The sequence below is a fragment of the Balaenoptera musculus genome, chromosome 3, assembly GCF_009873245.2.
Source record: "Balaenoptera musculus isolate JJ_BM4_2016_0621 chromosome 3, mBalMus1.pri.v3, whole genome shotgun sequence".
Lineage (NCBI taxonomy): Eukaryota > Metazoa > Chordata > Mammalia > Artiodactyla > Balaenopteridae > Balaenoptera > Balaenoptera musculus.
Genome location: NC_045787.1, coordinates 117,124,794 through 117,144,198, shown reverse-complemented (window position 1 = coordinate 117,144,198; position 19,405 = coordinate 117,124,794). Strand labels below are relative to the sequence as shown.

General features: G+C 45.1%; 1 protein-coding gene across 8 annotated transcripts in view; it reads right to left on the bottom strand.

The window, feature by feature from the left end:
* Positions 1 to 19,405, bottom strand: part of LOC118893074 (protocadherin gamma-C3) — a 161,924-nt gene that overhangs the window by 99,940 nt on the left and 42,579 nt on the right. Inside the window, exon 1 of one of the 8 annotated variants that reach the window (XM_036848245.1) lies at positions 16,560 to 18,979. The exons of 3 other annotated variants lie outside the window; for them this stretch is intronic. In XM_036848245.1, the coding sequence (XP_036704140.1) occupies positions 16,560 to 18,956 (2,397 nt within the window). In that variant the 5' untranslated portion in view covers positions 18,957 to 18,979. Of the gene's footprint in view, positions 1 to 1,344; positions 3,945 to 5,891; positions 8,458 to 11,242; positions 13,764 to 16,559; positions 18,980 to 19,405 lie in introns of those variants that run through there. 4 more of the 8 variants (XM_036848239.1, XM_036848244.1, XM_036848246.1 and 1 more) reach the window with 4 other exon arrangements.

Below are 19,405 nucleotides of genomic sequence, written 5' to 3'. Positions count from 1 at the left end.
CCTTTGTCAATATCTGTTATTACATTTTTTCCAAATTAATCATATTTTAATATTTATGTATACTAAGTACTAAAGGTTACTCCCCAAGACAGAAACTTTAAGTGACAGTTTTCCTACTGCATGGTTAAAAATATGACCCTGAAGGATGCTTTGCTTTTTTCCTACTAGCTTAGGAATAAAGAGTATTTGAAATAATTATAATGTCTGTATGTCATAATGGATTTCCAGACATGTTAGCCCTCATATTCAGCATGTTCAGAATAGAATTTTGAGTCAATTTCAAAGCTTATTTTCAAAGTCTCCTACAATGCCATTTATTACTTGAAATAACATTGTGTTTAAAATCACATTACATAATACATTATTCTTTTCCTTATGTCTAAAAGCCAGTAAAATATTCTTAGAATCTCCATAGCAGTTCCTGAGAATATTTTCCTAAATCATCTCTCATAACCAGACTTATTTCTAGCCTCAAAAGTTGGAGGATTGAGCCATAAAAAACAGTTGAAGAATAATTTTTATTTCCTATGTTTTGTCTTCTCACAGGGTCCAGTCTAAGACACCCCTCTTCAGCAACCATAAACTATAGGAGGTTTCAAATTATTAATAATCTGATATTATAGTGTTAGGAAATCAACAGCTCCGAGGATGAGAACAAATGATGTTAAAATTTTTCACTATTAAAAGAATAAAGCATCCCTTTCTAGGATTTGGAAATGGATGATATTTGAAGTTCGAATTATCCTCCGAAATGATCTTTAAATGCAAACAACCTCTACAAACATGTGAACGGAAACACGTCACCTCTAAGGGGTGTTGTCCTGTCACAGAAACAGAAAAGAAGTACTGAGTCTGGGCTTTCAGTTGTTTTTCCAAGAAGAATGCATTTCTTATTAATTTACCCTTACAAAAATAGCATCGGCTGCAGAAATGTTTTTAGAGTAAGAATTTCACAATGTGGCCATTGGAGATAACGATAGTAACAAATTTCAGGAATGGAAACCAGTCCTAAGAATTAGTAGTGAACCGTGGTAACCACTGAAGCAGCCTCACCCAAAGAGCCACGCCCAATGCCTGATAATGAGAGCAGTCCCAAGAGGAAGGTTTTCACTGACCTTAGGTTAATCATTATGAGAAAGCAAAAATTATATCAACGATGTAACCAAAAAATGCCTCCTATAGATGTTAGAGCAAAAATTAGGCCCAGTGAAAATTTAAACGAGAAATTGTTAATAGTGAGAAATATTTACAGTGAGAAATATGTTAATATCAACTTATCCTAAAGTGCCAACACTTAAATAGAAAACCAATTTTTTTTTTAAGTAAAGGAAAAATTGAACTCACTGGAACCAAAGGGGTGTCTTCTATAGGAAACCTGGAATCATCTGAAGCACACAAAGGCTCGCTTTTCTCACAGCTCTCCTGGCTGACGAGCGTGTCCGCGTAGTTGGGCTGCGGGAAGATCACGTGACTCCCCCGCGAGTCCGCGGTGAGCCAGGCCTCGTGGGAATAGGTCTGCAGGAAAGCCCGCACCCCGTCCACGCCCACAAAGTGAGACGTGGGCACACCCGCTAACCCGCCTCCTGAAGCCTGGAGCAGATGCGACGTGTGCCAGCGCCTCAGCCTGAGCGCCAGCAGCACAATGACAAACGCGAGGAAGACGCAGGAGACCGCGGCCACCGCCACCACCAGGTACAGTGTGAGGCCTGAGTCGTCAGGGCTGGCGGGAGACTCAAGGCTGCCTAGTTCAGCGAGGATGTCGGGGATGCTGTCAGCCACGGCCACGGTGAGCGAAACAGTGGCAGAGAGAGGGGGCTGGCCGTGGTCCTGGACCGCCACCACCAGGCTCTGCTTGAGCGCGTCTCTGTCCAGCAGGGCCCTCGCTGTGCGCACCTCGCCCGTGTGCAGCCCCACCGTGAAGAGACTTGGCTCGCTGGCCTTGAGCAGGCGGTAGGACAGCCAGGCGTTCTGGCCCGAGTCTTTGTCAACTGCCACCACCTTGGTCACCAGGTATCCGGGCTCTGCGGAGCGGGGTGCCAGCTCCACGCCCGTGGAGCCATCGGCGGGAAGCATGGGGTACAGGATTTCTGGCATATTGTCGTTCTGGTCCAGCACGAACAAGCTCAGTGACACGTTGCTGCTGAGAGGTGGGTCCCCGCTGTCGCTTGCCCTCACCTGCATTTGAAGATCGCGAAATTGCTCATAGTCGAAGGAGTGCAGCGCGTATAGCACACCAGTGTTGGAGTTGATGGAGACATAGGAGGAGAGAGGCGCCCCTTGGATGGTGTCTTCGACTAAGGAGTAAACAACCCGAGCGTTCTCATTGCTGTCGGGGTCGTGGGCTGTCACCGAGAAGATGGAGGTGCCTCTAAGGTTGTTCTCAGGGAGATAGACTGAGTAGGAGGTTTGAGAGAAGGAGGGTGGATTGTCGTTGACGTCGACCACGTGCAGGGTGATCTGAATTTCCATGGACAGGGATGGTGTTCCTCTGTCTGTTGCGGTCACTGTGATGTTATATTCAGAGGTTTTTTCTCGGTCAAGATTTTGGACTGTCAACAATCTATAATAATCTTCTACTGACTTTTCTAATTGAAAAGGTAGAATCTCCTTGATGGAACAGACAACTTGGCCATTCTTCCCAGAGTCTCGGTCATGTGCATTGAAAAGAACAATTACTGTTCCTTGAGGAGCATCTTCCCTCACTGGACTAAACAAAGATGTAATGGTCACTTCGGGTCTATTGTCATTGACATCTTCCACTGAAATGAGCACTTTGGTCCGATCTTTCAATGCCCCACCATCTTCAGCCTGTATTTCCATGTCATAAAATGCACATTCTTCATAATCTAAACTCTTTGCTGTTGATATTTCGCCAGTATTTCCATTAAGCTGGAATAACGGAGATTGTTTTTCACTAATTTTCCAGAATTTATAAGCCACTTCTCCGTTGGTTCCCTCATCCGGGTCGCTAGCGCTTACAGTAAGCAGCCGGGTGCCCGGGGGCACGTTCTCTGGGACTTTCACTCGGTAAACCGGTTGAGCAAAAACCGGGGCATTGTCGTTTGTATCCAACACTGTCACTCGGATGTGCACTGTGCTGGAGCGACGCGGTTCGCCGCCATCGGAGGCGACGAGGACCAGATGGTGAGCAGCGTCCTCCTCGCGGTCCAGGGCGCGCTCCAGCACCAGCTCTGGGCTTATAGTTCCATCATCCCCAGTTTGCACGTCCAGGGAGAAGTGGTGATTGGGGCTGAGCTGATAGCTCTGCAGGGAATTCAAGCCCACATCGGGGTCAACAGCGTCTGGGAGTGGGTAACGTGTTCCGGGCAAAGCAATTTCATTAATTTTTACTTCTAGATTTTCGACCTGGAATTTCGGATTATTATCGTTGATATCAGTTACTTCTATTTCTATTCCGTGAAGCTGCACCCTGTCTTCAACCAGGACTTTAAAGTTCACCAGACACCGCGCGCTCTGAGCGCAGAGCTCCTCCCGGTCTATCCTGCCCGCGGTGACCAAGCTGCCGCTTCGCGGGTTCAGAGCAAAGAGCTGCGTCCTACCTCTGGAGACGATGCGGACTCCCCGCTCCGCCAGCTCGCGGAGCTCCAGCCCCAGATCCTTGGAGATGTTCCCCACGATATAGCCTTCTTCTGTCTCTTCAGGTACCGAGTAGCGGATCTGGCTAGCCCCGGTCTCCCACAGCCTCCCCAGGAAAAGGCACAACAGGACCAGTCTTCTGTGGTGCAGGCGATTCGTTGGAGCGGCCATTGTTGCTTCACTAAAGATTTTTTTCAGAATAATTTCTGTGATCGCTGATTCCTTAGGCTCTGTTTTCCTCCTGCAGATTATGGTGATCTTTTTTCTCAGGAGAAACCCGTAGTGCCCCAGGCTAAGAGGCTGAGTTATGTTGCAGCCCCGGAGTCGGTTTGTGGGATCCGAGCGGCTTTGTGCAGTTGCAGATCCTAATATCGAGACGGAGCGCTGATTGAGCTTTTCTTAGAGTTGGTGAACAGCGGCGCTCAGAGTCCTAAGCCGTTACTACACCCACCCACTCAAGTATTGAGATATGCAATACTTCTGTTATAGATGACTGAAAAAGAAAACACTACTCTCTAACGATTATGATTTTAGATTTCTCTAATTGTGTCGTGCATTCATATTTCAAATGCAATTACCATTTGTGGATATTTTAGTTGGAAATGAAGTGGAATGAAATTCTATTAAATGTCACTTTGGTATCAAACAAACTTAACTCTCATTTTTGCTAGAATTTTGTTCTCTCTCTCTAGATATGTAAATTATTCAAATTTCCTTTTTTATAATGTTTCAAATACTTTCTATAGGTCATTATTTATTTTCTGAAGTAATTAGAATGTGCAATCCTCTTTGGAAATACATTCATATTTTTCTTAATTTTATATGTATGCTTATATATGTATAGTACATAATCATATTGAATGAATATACGGATTATTCACCTTGAAGCTATTTTATAAGGCTAATTCATTTTCATAGTGAAATTCCTGGAGTAAGGTCTCCTTAAGATTTTCTTTACAAAAATTTAATTAGGCAATGGTACTAGATTTTATCACCTAATATTGCTAAACTTTAAATGGATTGGGTTTTTAAATTTTACATAGTTATGATTGTTAAACTTTTATGCTATTAAAATTTTTTAATATTTAGTTTTCTGTGTGAATTCATAGTGCATGCACAGCTTATGGCATCTGGAAGATTCAGATGAACATACATTGAAAAGTAAGTTTCCATTTCAATTCTTCCATCAAGAAATTATGCAATTTTAACCTAATTTTAAGCCTCCTATTAAAAGGGTCATCTAAATTTATGTAATAATTTGGGGAAAAGAACACAAGATGTAGAATGAATTATTACCACAAAAAGTAAAAAGTAAGTACCACAATAAGAAATTTCTTTCAGCAATTTGTAAAGAAACTATTTACTGAAGCAGTTCCTAGCAAAAAGACTGATACTTATGTAACGGGATCTTTGTATGTGCTTGAAATTAGTAGGTTTTGCCTTTAAAATGGAAGATTCAGAATTCTCCTTCCCTCCTACAGATAGAAGAAGGATGAGAAAACCTCCAGTCACTAATGTTTAGGGCTCCAAGGAATAAAACAAATCCAGTGACCTTCCCCCCTTTCTTCTTCAAAACATGTAGGTTGGGAATGAGAGCACGTTATGGAGGCAACAGCATTTCCTTTTCTTTTACCAAGTATCTCCTTATGTTAACTATAAAGAAGAGAATTCTGTATTCAAGAAAACTTGAAGGAACTTAGATAATGACTTCGACTTTCTGATGAATTCACTGAGTCACTCTCTCTCACACACACATCACACAGTATTTTTTCTTAAAATTTTAAGGACTTCAAAGACTCACAAATACGTAGATTTAAGGAACTAGACATGAGGAATAAATATAAGAAAGGGATGGAAACTGTACCAATGAAATCAGTGAAAGAAGATACCTAGTAGTACTTTTTTTGCTTTAAAGAATGAATTGATTGCCTACTTTAAATCTGATGTTTACTTATATATAATAAACATTTAAATATGTTAAATAAAGAATGAGAAAAATCAATGGGTAAATTTCATTAGCTTAGAAAAAAGATAAGAAATCGGCAAAAGACTTTTGCAGCAAAGCAAAGAGCATACTCTCTCTTCTTTGTAAATCCGAACTGAGTAACATAACTCTATTTTACGTCACATGCTTACCCAAGTCACCATTCCCCATGAAGATTGGATATACAGCTTTCTGATGAGCTATAATATTCCTAAGACAACTCACTAGATTAAAAATATAATATATTTTCATATGAATAAACAAAATTGTGAAGATGATGAAAAGGAGTAGACACTTAAATGGAACTCACCGCCATTAGAGTTTCAGGATGGGAAGTTGACTCACTGGAATTACAAAGTGGAAATAAGGTCCCAGATGAATCACCACAAAGTATGTCTTGTCCTGAACTCAACTGCTCATTACATTTTAGAAAATTAAACTCTGTCTTTCCAGTATGGGCAACGCACAGATTGTAGGAATAAGGTAAAGTTCCTTCACTGTAGTTGGGGGGAACCACGGGTCCAGACTTGACACAGACACCAGGCTGAAAGCAGCCCCAGGCAGCAGGGCTGGAGGAGCGTCGAAGGTGTAGGGCGACCGCCAGAATCACTGCCAGGAGGAAGAGCACCGAGATCAAGGCCAAGGCCACCACCAGGTAAAACTGCAGCTCAGCCTGGGGGTCAGAGGGCGCGGGGCGGTCACTGAGGTCCGGTAGCGCCTCCTGCAGGCTGTCCGCGAAAACCAGGAGCAGCGTGGCGGTGGCCGAGAGGGGCGGCTGTCCCCCATCGCGCACAGCAACCAGCAGGCGCTGGCGGGCCGCGTCCCTGTCGCCCAGGGCCCGCGCCGTGCGCACCTCGCCCGTGCGCAGCCCCACGCTGAAGAGTCCGGGCTCGCTGGCCTGCAGCACGTGGTAGGACAGCCAGGCGTTGTGTCCAGAGTCGGCGTCCACCGCCACCACCTTGGTGACCAGGTAGCCGGGCTGCGCGGCGCGCGGCACCGTGTCGAAGAGCGCCGAGCCGTCGGGCCCCAGCGCCGGGTACAGCACCCTGGGCGCGTTGTCGTTGCGGTCGCCCACCAGCACGCGCAGGCTCACGTTGGCGCTGAGCGCGGGCGAGCCGTGGTCGCGGGCCTGCAGCGTCAGCTCGAAGGCGCACAGCTGCTCGTGGTCGAAGGCGCGCTGCGCGAACACCACGCCGCTCTGTGTGCTCACGGACACGTAGGACGACAGCGCGCGCGGCTCCAGGTCGCTGGCCACGATGGAGTAGGAGACGTGGCTGTTGGGCCCTAGGTCGGGGTCGGAGGCGCTGACTTGCGCGATGGAGGCTCCAGGCGGGTTGTTCTCGGCCACGTCGACCACGTAGGAGGCCTGGTGGAAAACAGGAGCGTTGTCGTTGACGTCAGTAATATGCAAGGTGACACTTGTGCTGGTGGAGAGGGGCGGCTTGCCCTTGTCGGTGGCTGTGATGGTGACATTGTACTCCGGTGTCTGTTCTCGGTCCAGGGTCCCGTCTGTTACCAACTTGTATGAATGTTTGGACGAAGGGATTATCTGAAAAGGTACTTCACCCTCTAATCGACAATTAACCTCCCCGTTCTCCCCGGAATCTCTGTCATGTATTTTGATCAAAGCAATGAGCGTTCCCGGCACTGCGTTTTCCAGAATCATTTCGACTAGGGAATGGAACGTAACATCTGGCCTGTTGTCATTTTCATCTTGAATGTTAATTTCAACTGTACATTGTGCAACCAGTCCTCCGCCATCCCTCCCTTCCACCACGATAGAATATTCCTTGATTTCTTCAAAATCCAGTGTGTTTAGAGTTGTAATTTCCCCATTCTTTGAATTCAGACCGAAGACTTGCCCGGTCCTGTAGAAGGAATAAGTGATTTCTGAGTTGACGCCCTCGTCCTGGTCGGTGGCTGACACCTGCAACACAGTGGTGCCTGGGGGCATGTTTTCTCCAAGGCTGACTCGATATACGTCCTGGCTAAAAACCGGGGGGTTATCATTGGCATCAGTAACCTGGATCCGGAGCTCAGTAGTGCCGTTTAGGGGTGGATCTCCACGGTCTGAGGCCGTCAAGACTAAACGATGATAACCCTGTTGTTCCCGATCTAAGGGTTTCTCCAATACCAGTTCCGGGTATTTACTACCATCTTGTTTCTCCTTATTGATCAACGAGAAACTAGGGCTAAGAGAGAGTTTATAAGTCTGCAGAGAGTTCAAGCCAATATCTGCATCTTCCGCGACTTCTAATATAAATCGCGTGCCTGGCAGCGTAGACTCACTTATTTGTAGCTCAAAGGAATTTTGCGTGAATTTTGGTGTGTGGTCATTAACATCCTCGATCTCCACATTCACATGATAAAAGTTCAATGGATTTTCAGCAACAGCCTCAAATTCTAGAGCACAAGCTGGCTTCTTCCCGCATATCTGCTCCCGGTCTAGCCTGCTGCTAACAAGTAACTCCCCGCTCTCTGCGCTCACAGTGAAGTAAGGCTTCTCCGAACTGACCCGCAGTTTTCGAGTCGGTAACTCGTGGACACTGAGTCTCAGGTCCTTGGCGAGGTTCCCCACCACCGAGCCCTCTGGCATCTCCTCGGGAATCCTGTAGCGGATCTGCTCAGAGAGCGCCAGGCAGAACAAAGACAGCAGGAACGGAAAGAGCACTGGCCGCCTCTCAGCCCAGCCCCTCTCCCCAGCTCCGCTCCCCATCCCTCTTGCTCCCCTCAGTTTGCTCACCGGCTTGGAGACGCCGGATTACAAACAATCTCTGTGCTGCAGTTGTCCGGAGCTCCGAACAGCTTTATTCCGGCGTGGGGGGTCAGGCAGGGTTTCTTCTTCTCCAGAGGAGGAAGCGGTGGAAAGGCTAGCGAGTCTGAGATGGGAAAGTGCGCTGCGTCTGCGCGAGGAGGTCGCCAGCACCAAGCTCTCCACTTTGGCCAACAGCGGCGCCCAGAGTCCGCACTAGGAAACTGCAGCCCCCGCTGCTAACGTTTAAACAGCTAAAATAATTATAACCGTGTGCCTAATATAATAAGCCATATTTTTATGTTAATATATTTAATACCTTAAATTATCAAGACTTCCTTAAGGTATCTTCTCTCTTGTTTCCAAATTATTAGAAATATCATGTTGGGCCTGTATACAAACTTACATATATTGGTCCATTTATTTCACCATTCTACAAACATACATTGAACTTTTGCTTTGTGCTAAGTACTGTCCTTGTCAGTGGCCATATAACAAAGAATAAGACACAGGTCTTGCCCTCAGAGAGTTTATTGTCTGCTAATTTCACGAATCATTTCTGTTTATTAGCCATGATATTTAAAAAAATTTTTAAGCTTCTTTCACTGATTCCTATGTTTACTCCCAACATTTCTACATACTTAATGCTATTTCATATCACATATATTAGAGAAATCAATATTGTTGAAAATTATTTTGTAAAATTGTGTAATTTTGTACCAATCCTCAAACATCTCCTTCTGATAATCTCAACACTCTCTTTACAAAATAATTTCTTTTTACTCTTCTATCTCAAGAAGTATTCATTCAAAAAAACTGTCCCTATGATGTAGCCAGGATATTATTTACTGTACCTCCTACTTCATATCTCAAAATTAACTGGCTTGTGTCATACCCAATATGACATATAAATTCATCCTTAAAAGGTATTGAAATGTTAGTCTATCCTTCAATACAAAGTCACAAAGGGATATTCTAATAGAATGCATTAGTTCCTTATCTATGTACTTATGTTATACTAAAGTAATGGCTTCAGAATTGGAGGAATTGAACTCATGGTAAATGTATCTACATAAATTCACTGAATGTAGTGACACCTGTTCTAATTAGTTTACTCCATTTGTTAAAAAATTTTTTTGCAATTAGTGAATGCTTTGAGCAAGAGTATTGGGGCAACTTTCCACACGCTTTTTAAATTTGCAAAGTGTCAACAAAATAGTTGTCTCCTCAAGTGACTGTACACCCAAACACTACAGAAAATATGAAGTTAACTCCTACCCACTGTATACGCAAAATTGGAGGGAACATAGCACAATCCCTGGGAAATGTCCTTTTAATTACTAACGAATAATTCATTGTGATTTCCACTCTCATCTGATGACAAATCAGAGGTTAGTTTTATTTAAATGCTATAACAAGGGATATGGAAGTCATATAGTCCAGACGGAATCATTTTTAATTGAATTTTAATCATTTTTAATTGAACCATTTTTGATTGGCTTGTTTAGAGTTTGTGTACATGTTAACTTCTGTTCTTAAAACCAACACTCTTGAACTCTAACCATGAGAACATAGCACATTTCACATGGCTGTACAATCAAAACAGCTCATTGGAATTCTAATGAAACGTGTTCTTCTGTATTTTACAAAAGTCATTTTCAACAACTTAAAATGACATGTTATTGCAAATTTGATGGCGGCAGGGGACAATGGCCATTTTAGGCTTTAGATTCTATGTCTCCATTGGTATGAGTCCTGGGTGACCACTGACACACAAAAGCAGTGGTGTGTGCGTTAGGGACCAGTCTCATCTACCACCACCCTTTAAAATATGTTTGTTTTGAAATATAAGAAGTATTAAAGCTTTGAACTGTAGTGATCCAGATGCAGGGCTCAGAAAAGAGGTTTAAAGTGAAGAAAATTTCAACATCCTAGTTTTAGTTTTAGCAAAAAATTCTTAGGATTCTTTGCAATGCTAAGAATCCTAAAAATTCTGAGATGTATTTTACTTTTACTAAGCTAATACAAGGGTTTAGAAGCCTCAATAATGTTTTGTAAGTTCTAATTTATATATATACATATATATGTGTGTATATATACACACACACACACATATATTCCTATATATAAAACGAACTGACCATATGTGATTGGGTAACTATTTCTTAAGTCAATAAGTGATAATTGCAGTAAAATATGGAAGGCTTTAAGAGGTCAAGAGTTCATATTTAAACAATCTTGTCTAAGCCTTTGGAAAGCAGATAAAACAATTATGTTGATTAGAACTCAATTTTATGGTATCACTAACACAAACCCAAAACTTTATGGTACACCTTAAAAATTATTTTTAAGGGACTTCCCTGGTGGCGCAGTGGTTAAGAATCCGCCTGCCAATGCAGGGGGCACAGGTTCGAGCCCTGGTCCAGGAAGATCCCACATGCTGCAGAGCATCTAAGCCCGTGCGCCACAACTACTGAGTCCGGTGCCACAACTACTGCAGCCCTCGTGCCTAGAGTCTGTGCTCCGCAACGAGAAGCCACCGCAATGAGAAGCCCGCGCACTGCAACGAAGAGTAGCCCCCGCTCGCCGCAACTAGAGAAAGCCCGCGAGCAGCAGCAAAGACCCAATACAGCCAAAAATAAATAAATAAATAAATAAAGTGCCTCTTGGTCAACAAATGGGAGGTATTAATAATATTATGAATAATAAAGACCGCTTTGGTCCTTCTGGGTCTTACATTCCTATCTCCACCATAAAGCACCAGTGGAATCTAATGGCCTTCCTGGTGTTATTATTAAAAAAAAATTATTTTTAAACTTTCTTCACAATGCATGTTTCAAAACACAACTTAAATTTATAAAAAATATAATTCCTCTAAGACATAAACGTAAACAAAGAACTGAACTCACCTGAACAGAAGCAGCTTCATCCCTACATTCATGAAAATCTCTGGATGTTAAAAAGGAATCCTTTTTCTCACAGCTCTCCTGGCTGATGAGCGTGTCCGCGTAGTTGGGCTGCGGGAAGATCACGTGACTCCCCCGCGAATCAGAGGTAAGGGAAACCTCGTGGGAATAGGTCTTCAAGAAAGCCTGTACTCCCTCCATGCCCACAAAGCCTGAGGCTGGCAGGCCTGCCAACCCGACGCCCGAAGCCTGGAGAAGACTCGACTTGTGCCACCGCCACAGTCTGAGAGCCAGCAGCGCAATGACAAAGGCGAGGAAGATGCAGGAAACAACGGCCACTGCCACCACCAAGTATAGTGTGAGGTCTGAATCATCAGAGTTGGTGGGGGTCCTGATGCTACCCAGGTCGGCAAGGACTTCTGGGATGCTGCTGGCCACTGCCACGGTGAGTGTGACGGTGGCAGAGAGAGGGGGCTGCCCGTGGTCCTGGACCACCACCACCAGGCTCTGCTTAAGCGCGTCTCTGTCCAGCAGGGCCCTCGCTGTGCGCACCTCGCCTGTGTGCAGCCCCACCGTGAAGAGTCCTGGCTCGCTGGCCTTGAGCAGGCGGTAGGACAGCCAGGCGTTCTGGCCCGAGTCTCTGTCCACTGCCACCACCTTGGTCACCAGGTATCCGGGCTCTGCAGAGCGGGGTGCCAGCTCCATGCCCATAGAGCCATCGGTGGGAAGCATGGGGTACAGGATCTCTGGCACATTGTCGTTCTGGTCCAGGATGAACAGGCTCAGTGACACATTGCTGCTGAGTGGAGGGTCCCCACTGTCACTGGCTGTCACCAGTAGCTGTAAGTCTTGGATCTGCTCATAGTCAAAGGAGCACAGCGCATATAGGACGCCAGTGTCAGAGTTGATGGAGACATAAGATGAGAGAGGTACCGCCATGATGGTGTCGTTGGTCAGAGCGTAAGTGACCTGGGCATTGTTGCCACTGTCAGGGTCATGGGCAGTCACAGAGAAGATGGAGGCACCTCTGGGGTTGTTCTCAGGGATATAGGCTGAGTAGGAGGCATGAGGGAAAATGGGTGGATTGTCGTTGGTGTCTGCCACGTGCAGGGCAATATGAATTTCAGTAGATAGAGGTGGGGTTCCTAGATCTGAGGCCATCACTGTTATATTATACATAGAGATCTTTTCTCGGTCCAAATATTCCCATATCACCAATCTATAATAATTATCTATTGATTTTTCTAATTGAAAAGGTAAGTTATCACGTGTGTAACAGACAACTTGACCATTCTTCCCAGAGTCTCGGTCATGCACATTCAAGAAGGCAATTACTGTCCCAGGAAGAGTATTTTCCAAGACTGGGCTAAACAAAGATGTAATGGTCACTTCGGGTCTATTGTCATTGACATCTTCCACTGAAATGAGCACTTTGGTCCGTCCCAGAAGTGCCCCCACATCTTCAGCCTGTATTTCCATGTCATAAAATGCACATTCTTCATAATCTAAACTCTTTGCTGTTGATATTTCGCCAGTATTTCCATTAAGCTGGAATAACGGAGATTGTTTTTCACTAATTTTCCAGAATTTATAAGCCACTTCTCCGTTGGTTCCCTCATCCGGGTCGCTAGCGCTTACAGTAAGCAGCCGGGTGCCCGGGGGCACGTTCTCTGGGACTTTCACTCGGTAAACCGGTTGAGCAAAAACCGGGGCATTGTCGTTTGTATCCAACACTGTCACTCGGATGTGCACTGTGCTGGAGCGACGCGGTTCGCCGCCATCGGAGGCGACGAGGACCAGATGGTGAGCAGCGTCCTCCTCGCGGTCCAGGGCGCGCTCCAGCACCAGCTCTGGGCTTATAGTTCCGTCGTCCCCAGTTTGCACGTCCAGGGAGAAGTGGTGATTGGGGCTGAGCTGATAGCTCTGCAGGGAATTCAAGCCCACATCGGGGTCAACAGCGTCTGGGAGTGGATAACGTGTTCCGGGCAAAGCAATTTCGTTAATTTTTACTTCCAGATTTTCGACCTGGAATTTCGGGTTATTATCGTTGATATCAGTGATTTCTATTTCTATTCCCCAAAGTTTCCCTTTATCCTCAACCAGGATGTTAATATTTACAAGACACCGCGCGCTCTGAGCGCAGAGCTCCTCCCGGTCTATCCTGCCCGCGGTGACTAAGCTGCCGCTTCGCGGGTTCAAAGCAAAGAGCTGCGTCCTACCTCTGGAGACGATGTGGACTCCGTGCTGCGCCAGCTCTTGTGACTCCAGCCCCAGGTCCTTGGAGATGTTCCCCACGAAGGATCCTTTGTCGCTCTCTTCAGGCACGGAGTAGCGGATCTGTCCTCTCCCGATCTCCCCCAGCGTGCCCAGGAGCGCGCACAGCAGTACCAGCTCGCCGCGCCCTCGGTAATTCTTTGGAGTGGCCATTATTCTTTCACTAAGGAATCCACTCAGAATCTTCACTGGGCATATATGTCTTCTTTACCTTGTTGCTGCAGCTTTGCAGATCATCTTATGGAAAGCTGGAGTTTCCCAAATTTAGGGGCGGAATTTTGCTGCAGTCCTGCAGTTGGTTTGTGAGATCTGCGGGTCTTTGTGAGGTGGGAGCCCAGAGTATCCGGATGGTTTTTGGTTACATTTATCTCCAAGTAGGTGAACAGCGGCGCTTAGAGTCCTAGGCAGTTACTGCACTCACTTAGATTTGTAATATTGCATGCTACATTACTTAGGGAAAAATTACTACTTGCTTTTTATAGTTTGGAATAATTTATCTCTGAATTCATATTTTAAAAGTAATTGCCAAGAAGTGTGGGATGAAGTAGGGTTAAAGTCTTACAAAATATTATTAAATGATCAGATTTTGGGGTTAGTGTCATATTAAATTACTCAAATTTCTGGAATATATTTACTCTTTTAAAAATAAAATTTTATTTCTTATTATGCTCTAAGATTTATTGTTAATATCTTCAATATCTATTATCAAATAAGAACTACAGTTATCACTGGAAATTAATTCATTTTTAGACTAAAATACACCTATTGGAGATGACTGACCCAGAAGTTGTTTTATTTGGTTTAAACCAATTAATATTTATAGTAAGCTTTCTGTAGAGTTGTTGCCTTTTAATATTCTTTTTAAAATGGCATTTTAATTACACATTAATAATGTTTTCAAATTAATATTGTGATGTTTTACCAGGATATGTGCTTTTACTTTCAAGTTTTATCAGAGATTATTTAAATTTTATATATTTTCTATTTGAATAGAAAATACTTGAAAGATACAAATGAATATACAATGAAAAGCAAATTTCCATCCTATTCTTCTGCCAATGAGAGATGATTACATTTTAAAGCTGACTTAGTTAACTTTTAAAGGTATACATATAATCTAAAGGTAACTTTACCTTAACTAGAACTTTGATCAAAAGAACCACAAAATTATCACTAAGGAGTCAAAAAGTGCCAGTGCAAGAATAAATGTCTCTTTTCTTCAGCAGTTTGTACAGTGGCCATTAACTGAAGCAGTTGCTAAGGGAAATCTAGCAAAGGCCCGATACAATGTATTATCATCTTGTGTATGTACTTGTATGCACATGAGACTGTCAGTCTTGTCTAAAATTTGAAGAATTCAACATGCTATTTTTCTCCTAGAGATAGTAGAATGACTAGAAGACCTCTAGCTATATTAGTTTAGGGCTGCAAAAAAGAAGACATTTTAAAAATTACATAGAAGTGTGTGTGAGAGGAATAATAGAGGCCAAAACATTGTGTTTTCTTTGATAGAGGAAGCCTATAGAATGAGCATCAATACAGATTAATCCTGAAAAACCTATACTGCAAGTAAGGAGAACATGCTTTTATCTTCTGGTGAACATAGTGAATCTACTGATAAATAAAATGATTTTACACACACACACACACACACACACACACACAGTACAATGAATACAATTACAGTAGGCCCATCTACATAAAAATACAGGTTAAGAGACGGTATTTTAGGAGTTTTTGAAACAAAAGAGAAGTAAATATAGAAAACAAAATATCAGATTAGTATGGAAACCATAATAGTTAAATCAATTAAGAAAAATACCTAATTTTAGCTTATATTTTTTCTTTAAAGATTTATTTATATGACTGCCTACTTTTACATTTACAGTATGTCCAAGCTGAAAAAAAAACACCATATATTAAGCTGTGGAAGAAAAATTTAGGGAAAAATCTCAGTAGCTTTACGGGAGACCCTATAACATTGCCTAATGTTTCCCTTGTAGATAAAACCACAACTTCACTGCTTTGTAAATCTGAGCCTGGTAAGACACCACTAAAGGACACATAATTGCTCCGAATTCAACCTCCCTGGAAGAATGGTATGACAGCTTTTTGACTGGCTACTACACTCTTAAGACAATGTTTGGATCGAAAAATTGTATCTAGGCATACATTGGTAATATTTTGAGTTTGGTTCCAGACCACTACAATAAAGGGAATAGCACAGTAAAGCGGGTCACAGAAATTTTTTGGTTTCCCAGTGCATATAAAAGTTATGTTTTAAGTGTGCATTATATCTAAAAAAATGTACATGCCTTAATTTAAAATACTTTATTGCTAAAAAATGCTAACCATCATTGGAGCCTTCAGTGAGTCGAACATAATCTTTTTGCAATAGTCATATCAAAGATCACTGATGGGCTTCCCTGGTGGCGCAGTGGTTGAGAATCTGCCTGCCAATGCAGGGGACACGGGTTCGAGCCCTGGTCTGGGAAGATCCCACATGCCGCGGAGCAACTAGGCCCGTGAGCCACAACTACTGAACCTGCGCGTCTGGAGCCTGTGCTCCACAACAAGAGAGGCCCGCGCATCGCGATGAAGAGTGGCCCCGCCCCCCCCAAAAAAGAGTGGACCCCGCTTGCCGCAACTAGAGAAAGCCCTCACACAGAAACGAAGACCCAACACAGCCAAAAATAAATAACAAATAAATTTTAAAAATAGATCACTGATTATAGATCGCCATGACAACTATAATGAAAAAGTTTGAAATATTTTAAGATTTAAAATATTGTGACACAAATTGTGACACAAAGACATGAAGTAAGCAAATGCTGTTGGACAAATGGTGTCAATAGAGTTGCTTGACCCAGGCTTGCCACAAACCTTCAACGTGCAAAACAACAACAACAACCAAAAAACAAAGACTCAGTATCTGTGAAGCGCAATAAAGCAAAACGAAATAAAACAGAGATACGCCTGTATTTTCTTGTGAATATGGAGAACTGTCTAGACCATAAGAAGCAGGTTATACTTACAGGAAACTCACCTGATGGGAGGTTGACTCACTGGAATTACAAAGTGGAAATAAGGCCCCAGATGAATCACCACAAAGTATGTCTTGTCCTGAACTCAACTGCTCATTACATTTTAGAAAATTAAACTCTGTCTTTCCAGTATGGGCAACGCACAGATTGTAGGAATAAGGTAAGGTTCCTTCACTGTAGTTGGGGGGAACCACGGGTCCAGACTTGACACAGACACCAGGCTGAAAGCAGCCCCAGGCAGTGGGGCTGGAGGAGCGTCGAAGGTGCAGGGCGACCGCCAGAATCACTGCCAGGAGGAAGAGCACCGAGATCAAGGCCAAGGCCACCACCAGGTAAAACTGCAGCTCAGCCTGGGGGTCAGTGGGCTCAGGGTGGTCACTGAGGTCCGGCAGCGCCTCCTGCAGGCTGTCCGCGAAAACCAGGAGCAGCGTGGCGGTGGCCGAGAGGGGCGGCTGTCCCCCATCGCGCACAGCAACCAGCAGGCGCTGGCGGGCCGCGTCCCTGTCGCCCAGGACCCGCGCCGTGCGCACCTCGCCCGTGCGCAGCCCCACGCTGAAGAGTCCGGGCTCGCTGGCCTGCAGCACGTGGTAGGACAGCCAGGCGTTGTGTCCAGAGTCGGCGTCCACCGCCACCACCTTGGTGACCAGGTAGCCGGGCTGCGCGGCGCGCGGCACCGTGTCGAAAAGCGCCGAGCCGTCGGGCCCCAGCGCCGGGTACAGCACCCTGGGCGCGTTGTCGTTGCGGTCGCCCACCAGCACGCGCAGGCTCACGTTGGCGCTGAGCGCGGGCGAGCCGTGGTCGCGGGCCTGCAGCGTCAGCTCGAAAGCGCGCAGCTGCTCGTGGTCGAAGGCGCGCTGCGCGAACACCACGCCGCTCTGTGCGCTCACGGACACGTAGGACGACAGCGCGCGCGGCTCCAGGTCGCTGGCCACGATGGAGTAGGAGACGTGGCCGTTGGGTCCCAGGTCAGGATCCAGCGCACGGACTTGAGTGATGGAGGTGCCAGGAGGGTTGTTCTCTGCTACGTGGACCACGTAGGAAGCCCGTTCGAAAACTGGCATGTTGTCGTTTACATCACCGATGTGCAGGGTGATGCTTGAGCTGGAGGAGAAGGGCGGCTTGCCTCTGTCAGTGGCTGTGATGGTGATGTTATACTCAGGGGTCTGCTCGCGGTCTAGAACTCCATCTGTCACTAATTTATACGTGTTTCTTGAAGTAGTGAGTATCTTAAATGGAACATCGCCTTCTAATTTACAAATAACTTCTCCATTGTGTCCGGAATCCTTGTCACGGATTTTGAGCAAAGCAATGTGTGTTCCCAGCTTGGTGTCCTCCATAATAAGATCTGGTAGAGACTGGAATATCACTTCTGGGACATTGTCATTTATGTCTAGGACTTCTATCTCCACGGTACACTGGGCAATCATTCCTCCACCATCCTTTGCTTCCAAAACTATGGAATATTCTTTGACTTCCTCAAAATCTAACGCATTTAGAATAGTAATTTCCCCAGTATTAGAATTCAGGTCAAACTGGGTAATCTGGCCTGCTTCAGTGAAAGAGAAGGTGATCTCAGCATTGACACCCTCATCTTGGTCGGTGGCCATCACTCGAAGCACAGTGGTGCCTGGGAGCACGTTTTCTGGAAGCTCCACCCTGTATAGTTCTTGGCTGAATACTGGAGAGTTATCGTTGGCATCAGTCACTAGGACTTGTATCTGTGCAGTACTGCTTAGGGGTGGATCCCCGAAATCCAAGGCCATCAAGGTCAAGTGGTAGGATATCTGCTCTTCCCTGTCTAAAGGTGTCTTCAGTACCAGCTCAGGGTATTTACTGCCATCTAATTTCTCTTTAATCACAAGTGAGAAATGATCATCAGGACTGATCTGGTAATTCTGTAGTGAGTTGGTACCAATATCTGCATCATGGGCAGATCCTAAAATAAATCGTGCCCCAGGCTTTGTGGACTCACTTATTTGTAGCTCAAAGGAATTTTGCGTGAATTTTGGTGTGTGGTCATTAACATCCTCGATCTCCACATTCACATGATAAAAGTTCAATGGATTTTCAGCAACAGCCTCAAATTCTAGAGCACAAGCTGGCTTCTTCCCGCATATCTGCTCCCGGTCTAGCCTGCTGCTAACAAGTAACTCCCCGCTCTCTGCGCTCACAGTGAAGTAAGGCTTCTCCGAACTGACCCGCAGTTTTCGAGTCGGTAACTCGTGGACACTGAGTCTCAGGTCCTTGGCGAGGTTCCCCACCACCGAGCCCTCTGGCATCTCCTCGGGAATCCTGTAGCGGATCTGCTCAGAGAGCGCCAGGCAGAACAAAGACAGCAGGAACGGAAAGAGCACTGGCCGCCTCTCAGCCCAGCCCCTCTCCCCAGCTCCGCTCCCCATCCCTCTTGCTCCCCTCAGTTTGCTCACCGGCTTGGAGACGCCGGATTACAAACATCTCTGTGCTGCAGTTGTCCGGAGCTCCGAACAGCTTTATTCCGGCGTGGGGGTCAGGCAGGGTTTCTTCTTCTCCAGAGGAGGAAGCGGTGGAAAGGCTAGCGAGTCTGAGATGGGAAAGTGCGCTGCGTCCTGCGCGAGGAGGTCGCCAGCACCAAGCTCTCCACTTTGGCCAACAGCGGCGCCCAGAGTCCGCACTAGGAAACTGCAGCCCCGCTGCTAACGTTTAAACAGCTAAAATAATTATAACCGTGTGTCCAGCTGAAAAACCTTTTTTAGATGTCTGTATATTCAATAACGTTTAATTTGTACTATTAGAAACGTCATTATCCCAACTTTCCAGGTTTTTAGGTAAATCAGGTAGGTTTGATATATAAACATCTATATACTGACAT